At 40.1% G+C, this 9,683-nt stretch overlaps 1 protein-coding gene across 2 annotated transcripts in view; it reads left to right on the forward strand.

The window, feature by feature from the left end:
• AFAP1 (actin filament associated protein 1) overlaps positions 1-9,683 on the forward strand; it is a 61,368-nt gene that overhangs the window by 35,900 nt on the left and 15,785 nt on the right. For both annotated transcript variants that reach the window (XM_009643216.2, XM_009643217.2), the window contains exons 7-9: positions 1,288-1,372; positions 4,700-4,849; positions 8,110-8,321. In XM_009643216.2, the coding sequence (XP_009641511.1) occupies positions 1,288-1,372; positions 4,700-4,849; positions 8,110-8,321 (447 nt within the window). The remainder of the gene's footprint in view (positions 1-1,287; positions 1,373-4,699; positions 4,850-8,109; positions 8,322-9,683) is intronic.

Below are 9,683 nucleotides of genomic sequence, written 5' to 3' on the forward strand. Positions count from 1 at the left end.
GCATGTGCTGTGATGTGGAGTTGCTCTCCATCAAGTGAAAAGAGCAAGCAGGGATGTGACCCTCAGGGAAGAATAGCTGAAGATTATACAAAAGTTTTAAGGGAAAGTCTTTTTAATTTTGAGAATTTAGTTCTTGAAGAGCTCCCTGGGCATGCTGAAGTCACTGTTTTGGCAGACCCTTTCAAGCATTCATGCCTTAACACAGAAACTTGGCTACTCGCATGTGGTTAACTCTGCTGCCTTGACTCAGCAGGATATGAGAGCAAGAATTAGGAAGAACAACCCTGCAGCAAACTATCAGTACATTACCAGCGCTGATTTAAGCCCCTGCTCCATGTGAGCAGACCCCTCTGCAGACTCTGCTTAAAAGTCCCACTGACAAAGGTTTCGTCACCAAATTCCTGAGGGCAAGTCCTACCCCCATGGTGGAAGGACACCGCAGTAGTGCTACATTGCATTGCACCCAGGATAGTAAGAGCAAAACGTGTTCCATGACAGCTCAGACCTCCGGATGTCACAAGGCAAAAGCTGTTGTGTTCGCATGCTTGCATGCACCTGCAGGGTATTAACAACGTAACTGGAAGTGTCATAAAATAGTCGTTTTCTCAAACACACGCCATGAAAAAGGGTAGCAAAGCTTCTCATTCGGTTCTTTTGCTGATAATCTGTACATCATCTTCGTGGCTTCACCGCTCAGGAGGAATGTGGTTACCAAAACTGTGCCAGCAGAAGCTCTTTACTTTGTCATCCTGAATCTTGTAAGCAACCATTGCAGAATATTTGGTGCTAAAAATCTGTTTCAAAAGCCTCTTTTTTGGAGATATCAGAAGTACTGAAGCACGATATAGGAAGGCACTATTTTCTGATAAGCTGTAATTGTAAATGCGTATGTGAAGCTTTTTTTAAAGAAATAATTTAAAAATTATTCTTATCTGATCCATGTAATTGTTAATTGCTTAGCAGATTAATAAACAGCAACATCTAGAGACTAGAAATTAATTAAAAATACATTGTGTAATAAGAGAGAATTATGATTATTTCACTGTTTTGACTGTACTTTCAAATCTAGGCCTATTTTGTGGTTTCTGTGCTTTTCTAAAGCCTATATGGCAATGTAAAAAAATCCTCCAAAACTGATTTTTTTGCTATCTTCTATTTGTCTTCCAAGTGGATGGGATCCTGAAATGTGTTTTATTTCACAGTAAGCATACTTTCAAATTGACTCCTGACACTTCATTTGGCGAAGATGCCAGCATCATATGTCAACTGCTCTCTTTGTCCCTGCAGAAGTTGTCATCCGAGAGGCCAAGCTCAGATGGGGAGGGTGGCGTGGAAAATGGCATCACTACCGTGTGCAATGGGAAAGAACAAGGTAGGTCTCAGATCTGGAGATGCTTGGTGTAAATAATATGCGCATATAGGGAGTGATGGGTAGTGAGATACCTGGCTTTTGTCTTTTAAAAATAGGCAATAAAATTTTTGAATATTTATATTAGGATTCAATTTAACTTGAAATTGAATTGCGTAAAGAGTGAATGCTTAACATTTTCCAGTAACGGAAAACCTGTCATTGTGCAGGTAAAATCAATATAATCAGTACAAGGAAACAGACTATTGAAATTTTGTCTTGGCCTTTTGTGTGTTCAAAAATACAGTTTTTTAGAGCTTGAGCGACCACTATAGGCAACTGAGAGTTGCTTTTAGGAACTGTAACTGTATAGTGGCACCATAAATAGTGGGTGTATAGCTTCTAAGCAAAAAAGCTATCATTGAATACTAAAAGGAAAGAATCATGAGTATTTTATATATATGTGATATGTGTATACACAGATACATAGATATGTAAACTGTTGTGTCTGAGCATTTATACTAAAATGTATATAAGCGTGTAATTTCAGCGGGTTTGTGAGTATATATGTATATAATTTTACATATGCTACTTTGGAGCCTTGCATGTTTTGTTGTCCTTATAATCTAAGAGGCACATCGAAACCCAGAGGGAATTTTGTCTGGGCTATACCTAAAAAACTCAACCCTTATGCTCTCTTCCCCATCCCCTCTCAGCTCCCCAAAGCAGAAGACATTCTGTGACTTTGTTAACTTGCCGTATAGCAATGCTGTCGTTTAGATAAGACATTTTCTGCAGCTGTCAGGCTGAAGGGTAATGGGAGCTACAGCAAGCCAGTCAATACTGGCCTTGGTGCCAGCGCTGTCTCGCCTTTCGACTGATTTCCTTTATTTTCTTCCTCGGTCGTTTTCCAACATTTCCTGACATATGGATCTCTGACGTACCCGACAGTACAGAACAATGTCAGGTTCTGTGGTTTCTCAAAGTTGTGGTACACAGTTAGATTTCACCCTATAAAATCTTCTACTAAGCTTTCAAAAAGCCCACTGCTGTTTTAGCCTCTGAAATCTGCTGAGCAACACCTGTGACCTAAAAGCTGTCTTGTCCATGATGTCCAAAAGTGCCTGGTGGCTCAGGTGCCCCAGGACAGGCATGCTGATGGAGCACGTGCTGCTGGAAAACCAGCCCAGTTTAGATGCCCCAAGGAGGATAATTAAAAATACCAGTTGCTTTTGAAAATTGTAACGTTCGATATGTAGTAATAAAAATAATAGGCATTAATGACTGCAAGGAGATTAAAATATCCCTGGCATCATGTTAAGTGGTTCTGGATGAAGTTACACTATTTTTTTTAAACAAAGGATAGGAAGTGCTTAAGGGAGTAGGTGGGAAGGGACGCTCAGGAGAGCAGTCACCTCCAGCCGTCATCCATGGGCCAGCCTCTACTCCGCTCTTAACCAGCTGCTCGTTTTGCTGTGGGGAAGGAAACGAGAGGAAAAGGTTTTTGTGACCAAAATCACTGGCAATCAGGCAATCAGTATATTCTTTAGACTCGAAAAGATTAAGTCATGAAAGCCTTATTTCTGCTGCCTCTCTGTTCTGCAGGAAAATAAAACAGCAGTGTGAAGAGAAGATAGGACAGAAAAACAAAATAGTACAGGAATGGGCTTATTCCACTGAGAATGCTCCTGAGAATGGCTCCTTTGGGCTTCTGTCTCAGAGAGATGAATTTTTCTCAGCCTCTGGCTTTTTTCAATGCTTTTCATCCCGTCCCCCCTCAACAGCCACAGCTGGTCATCGGCTGCCGCTGTGTGGGACGGAAACCTGTCTGCGGGGGGTGACGTGAGCAGATGGGATGGGTGGCCTTCCTCCCTCGGACACGGGAGCTCCTTGCATGTTTAGAGAGCAGAGGATAACCTGTGAACACCCTTCCCTTAGGAAGAGAGAGAGAGAACTTTGCTTGCACACACGTGTCGCTGTATTGGAGTTTGCTGGTGAATAGCTCTCGGCACCTGAAAAGCTGCCTTTCCCCCTCAGCACTGCGTGCAGCAGGTGACAGATTTGTACAGTCTTGGCTACAGATCCAATTTCTGAATAATGTTCCATGATTCCTAACAATTAAACTAAATACAATAAATTTTCCCATTCTGAGTCCCAAACTGCCTCTCTATTTTCCATGCATTCTTCTTCATGGTTCACCAATTCATGTAGTCATTTCTCATCTGGACAGTTTGTCCTTTTTTTCCTCAGTTTACACAAGTCCACAACCACTAAAAGCTCCCTGTTGCAAAGGGAACTGCTATGGCAGGGGCAAAGTTAACAGCAGTCCAATCAGTAACTATCCTGAATATAGTTTTCATCAAAATCATGTATCAGGGCAAGCTGGTGGATAGTTTTGTTGCCCTGGCAGTTAGCAGAGAGGCTTTTGCTCTGTTGATGGAATCCAAATTAGGCCACTGACTGCAGTTGCTGAAGGTTCATTTAATTTGTTGTGCTTTGCAAATAAAAGGTCTTTTTTTCTGATTCTGTTTAATCTTAGAAACTTTTTTTTTTAATTTGTTAGGATTTTAGTCAGGTAGGCACTTTTAAAAATGCTGTCTGTAGTCCTTGCCGTGTTATGTTCAGCAGCTCAGCGTGCCTCAGTGCACGGAGCCGTGACATTACTAGTGTCATATTAAATTAACGGAAGCATAGACTGGATGTTAGCAAAACACCTCTTTTCAGCAGAGCTTTTTCTTTGCAAGCCCTCATGATCACAAAAAGTGCTAATTTCTAGCCATTAAATGCTTATGCTGATCCCACTAATTTCATTGTTAGTAGTTAATTTATAAGTCTTGTCCTTCTAAAGGTCCATTGTGATAAGATTTCTTAAGCTAATCGTACATGACAGGCGTATTTTTGCTAGGCAAGCATGTTCTGTCTTTGTTGTGTACTTAATTGTTGAAGTATTTTCAAGTAAATATTTAGGAACAATGAAGGATCGCCTGGCTGGAATTTTATTCCTGTGTATATGAGCTAAATTTATATGCAGGTACCTCAATCATCCTGAGAAATTAGGTGATGACTGCTGTTGAAAGATGCTTTCAGCTTGATTAGATTAAATTAAATTAGAAGCTTGATTTTTGTGTTTTTTATCTTTCTGAATGCCGTGATTTTTACAGCACAGAGGTTATTTATAGGCATCTGCATTAGAGAGGGCATATAATGTTTATCTCATTGCAGTCTGCAATTTTTGTACAAATGTTTGTCTTGCACAGGTTTGTTTGTCTGAACTACTGTTTGTATTCAGGCTCTCTCTATTCATTAGTTAATTTAAACACATTAAATTACACACTTTTTCTTTCTTAATAGTGAAGAGGAAAAAAAGTTCAAAATCAGAAGCCAAGGGCACTGTGACTAAAGTAACAGGGAAAAAAATAACGAAGATCATTGGTTTAGGGAAGAAAAAGCCATCAACAGATGAACAGACCTCATCAGCTGAAGAGGATGTTCCAACATGTGGTAAGTGATTTTTCTCCTTGAGTCTTAAATGCACATTGCACTAAAATTTTATAAAATACTAGCTTAGAAATTAATCTAAAATTGCTTTTACTGATATAATTCTTCCCCCAATGTCAGAAGGATGCACTCAGACTGAAAGAGGAGTAGAATAATCAAGAGCTTATCATTTGAAGAGACTAGAAGAACTTGACATTTTAAATAAAATGGTAGCACAGGCTCAGAAGGAATATTGCTCTTTGCAAAGGTGAGGGGGACGAGAAATGTGAGCAAAAAGCAGAAAGAAACAAGAGCTGTTTTCAAACATATGGATATAAAATGAACATAGGCTGGACTATGAAATAAATTTATCTTAGGAATTAGAAGAAGGTTCTTGGGAAGGGATCAAGTCTTTTGTGATGGACCACGGTGAGATTTTATGGGATAGCAATCAAGACAGCAGCCAACTGGCCTGAGCCAAAGTGATTGGAGTTTAATGGTGGGTTCCTAAAGTGGTACATATTGGGCAAAACTTGAATGAAGTAACAAATTTCTAGTAAGCTATTTTAACTCCTGATGTTGATGTTGTTGATCACTCCCTGTGACAGCTGTAGTGCTTGGCAGCACGAAGGAGGTATATAAAAAGGCATGCCGAAAACGCTTATGGTTTTTATCATAGCTGTTAACGTTTGCTCACAATTTAGGACTTTGTACAATGCACTTAGCTGATGTCCTAACAGCTCTGGTATTTCCAAAGAATGCAACATATTTACATTCTCCTCTTTGCCTTCTGGTGCTCTAGAATTAAGCAACACTTCCATACAGGAATAAGGTTGAACCCACCCTTCTCCCAGTGCCTTCCAAAAAAATTTACATAGAAAGCTGAATTACATAGAAAGCAGATTTGCCTTTCCCCCTTTAATTGACTAGGGAAACTTTGGGAAACACAGAAATCTGTGATTAGGCAGCAGTTGGCAGAACTTACTGGTGCATGAAATGTGATAGATGCTTGTCCAGTGTGAAAGAAGCAGATCCATGGACCACCAGCGAGAACTTCATAGATCACAGGTGGCTCTCAAGCCACACTTTGGGAATCATTCACATAAGCAATCTTTGATTAAATAAGTGTGTGTATATATATCTATACATCAGCTAAGTACAGATGTGATTTATCAACCAAAAGAACAGCTGGGAAAAGCTGTGTCCAGCCAGATGCATTGTCTGAAGCATCTGGCTTCCATAAAAGCTCAAACTTCCGGGGTCTCATACTCTGTTGATTATTCTATATTATGTGAGATGTTAACCACAGCTGTACAATCTAATTCCTAGTATTTCTATCATTATTTCAGATACAGACATAAGTATAGCCATTACTATTGCCTGCATTTGGCTCTACTCAACACCATTTGCAGATTTTATAGGACAATATATAAGTGTCTAGGCTTTGGTCATTGTGGGAAGGAGTTTCTCACCACCAGAAATTTGGCTCAGTGCAATGCTCTCTGGGAGGCTGCTCCATAGTTGAAGGCTTCTACACTTTAAAAGGCTCTACCTCCCATGAACAAAGGGAAGAGCCCAGCGGGGCTGCAGGGGACACCCAGCTAGAGTGGAAATGGAAACCCACCTGCACTCGGAGTCACGGCAAAGCTCTTCCCTACAACACCACTGGTCTTTGACTGCCTGGGCTAAGCTGAAGCGCTAATGCCCCAACTGGGAACACACTCGAGGCATTTTGGTCATGTCCGCTGTTGAAGTTTTAAGTAGGGATATGCAGGAGGAAAAGCATGGGATCCTGCTTAGTTCAAGTGAAGTAGGAGGGTTTGGAAGAGCTTTTCTGAGAGGTGCATTGGGAGCAGAGGTGGGAAAAGTACTGTCTGAAAAAAAGGACTCTGACTCCAAAACAAGCCAGCTGGCTTGCATGTGAAGGGTTTTCCATTTCTAGGGCTTATATTCTAACGCACAGCTATACAGGGTTTTGTTACAGGAGGAGGGAGGAGAGCTGGAGAGTGTGAGCATCACAAGGAGCCAAAATCAAAGGATTGTGCACATCCTCCTTTTTTTATGGCACCTTCCAAGATGTGCGCAATTCTGATCTGCTATATCCTGTTGGCTCAAGCTTTGACATTGGAACCATAATGTTGGAAGGGGAACCCAGTAAAATTAATGATAAGTCATAGTTTTAATGAAAACCAAAGAGATAGCTATCCAACAGGATTAAATGAAAATCAGACCTGAGATAGAAGATAATTTTTTTACATAAATTCTGGCCTATGCAAGATATCATCTAGTTCCCTCTTCATAGCCTCTTTGGAAGCAGCAATATGCTGAATTCATGTACTGTTCGTAATGTGGAAGCAAAAGTAAAGATGTTGGTTTGTTTTGGTTTTTTTTTTAATTCCCAAACTAAATAAGACAGGAAAATTTGGTATTGTCTTGACTTTAAGGTTTGAGTCTGGAATGATTGTTGCTATGGGACAGAGAAGGCAAAACACAAACCACTGCCCATTTAATGATATCATATGCCTAGACACCGTATCCGATATAGAGCATGGGAAGAAAAGTGAGGGTTTTTAAAAGGCACTTTGTTCATGAGATTTTGATTTGTTGTGAGGGTACTGGAAAAAAAAAAAAGTTTAAACTTTTTTTTGTTAATTTTTTTTTTAAAATTTTATTTTTATTGTCATCAGTCTTGATCTTTTAAATTCTGTTAAAAGTGTTGCAAAGCAAATGTGCATTTTTCTTTCTAAATTAAATTAGAACATATAACATCAATGCTTAGTAGGTCTTTAAAACACTGAATTTGGATGTTACCGAAGGTAGCTCATCACCTAATTGTATAACACGAGCTGTAATTTTCCCAGAAAATTTTGTTCGGCCTCAGTTATCAAAGCCATTACAGGTGGAGAAGGTGGGTCTTCTGTGTGAGCACATCGGGGCATACGTACCTTTTTATCACTGTCCCTCTCCCATTCTTACTAAAGTCTTGGGGACTGGTGTGCTCCTGCCCACCCAGCCGCTGCAGTGACGAGCAGAACAGCCATTTGAACGTGAGTGGGATCACATCTTTATATACTTTTTTCTAGGGTATTGGCACTGTGAAAGTTTTTGTTAAAAGAAGTGGGGCAGGGTCATTTATTTCTCTTCCTAAAATCCATCTGGAATTTCTATTACGAGAGGAAAAAGTTGTTTAAGTGCTATTGTTACACTGAAAAGTAAGTTTCTTTTTTTTTTTTCTTTTCAAAAAAAGTCAGGAGTAAAATATCTCACATTTCATTTTATTGCAGGATATCTCAACGTACTCTCAAATAACCGTTGGCGTGAGCGGTGGTGCAGAGTGAAAGATAATAAACTCATTTTCCACAAGGACAGGACAGATCTGAAGACGCACATTGTTTCTATCCCTCTCCGTGGCTGCGAAGTCATCCCAGGACTGGATTCAAAGCATCCCCTGACCTTCCGCCTGCTCCGAAATGGGCAGGAGGTCGCTGTGCTTGAGGTGTGTGGTGGTTGCTAATGGCTAGGACTTGTTGGAACACCCACAAGCTAAATTAGAGAAGCAGTTACATACAACCTGGCCATTCAAAAAAATCTTTGGAATAATATTATTGCAGAGCTGGGTAGTAAATATTGGAAGGAGAAAAAAAATGTTGAGTTGTAGGCAAAGAGAGAACTGAGATTTAATGTAGTTCAGAAATCTCTTCATTAAGATGCTTTTCTCTGCACCGACCTTCCCTTGACCTATTACTGAAATATCGCTGCTCCTTCTCTATACACACTTTTACATCAGGGATATAATTACTTTGGGTAAATAACTTAGCAATAATTAAATAATGGATCACTGTTGATGGGAACTCTAGAGCTCTTAACTCTCATTTGCCTGCTCCTTATGTGAACCACTTTTGCTCCGTCTGTATCTCTATTAAGGTAATTCTGCGGTAGGAAAATAGAGCATGCCAGCCCCCTGGTGACTCTGGTGACACAGCACATGGGTACACGCGGGCACGCTCCTCGCGCTGCGAAGGTCCTACCTTCCGCTGTGTTAGGTGGCTCAGGATTTTCTGAGGGGCTTTATTCATCCTATTTTGAAAGCTGAAATGAGAAGACACTTAAAGCCGAGTATAATGAAGATACAGGAGGAGGCAAACTTCTGGTTTTAGTGGCAGGATGGACACTTTGACACTTTGGATTTCCAGCTGTAGGTCGCATTAGTCTCCTGTCCTTGCAACCAGGCCTGTTGTATGTGAGCAATTCAGAGGAGCTGAAAAACTGAAAGGCAGCTCAAGGAACTGTGAAAGGCCATGAAATATTTAAAAAGAACGAGAAATTTAGAAACAGCACAGTTTCCTCCCCCCCCGCGCCCTTTTCCATTATTTATTTTGCTGCTGTTTAACTTTGCAATTGCTGACTTGAAGCAAAATATGAAAAAATAAAAATTATTTTAACAGTATCCATGTTTGTACTTGTGCCATTAGGAATATAAATACCATCATGTAGACAAATGTATTGGAATTTTTCAAAAAACAACACTAAAATATTTTATTCCTCTACTGTTTCTTTTCGCGCCCCCCCCCCTCCCCCCCCTTCTTTTCTTTTCTACTTAGGACTAAGATTTTCTTCTTAGAAGTCATCCTAACTAAAGCCCCCCAGTCTAGCATAGGAAAATAGTTCTGTTACAGCTTCCAATTTTCTGAAGTCTAAAATAAACAGGACTTGAATCTAAATCCACTAGCCTTAAATGATTTTTTTTTCTTGTTTTCTGGAGATTGTCCACTTCATATTACAACATAACTGATGAGCACATAGCTTAAAGTACACTCCTCCTAGCAAAGCCAGATTTAATAAGAAATCCTGGGGTTCA

The sequence above is a fragment of the Egretta garzetta genome, unplaced genomic scaffold, assembly GCF_000687185.1.
Source record: "Egretta garzetta isolate BGI_Z169 unplaced genomic scaffold, ASM68718v1 scaffold107, whole genome shotgun sequence".
Lineage (NCBI taxonomy): Eukaryota > Metazoa > Chordata > Aves > Pelecaniformes > Ardeidae > Egretta > Egretta garzetta.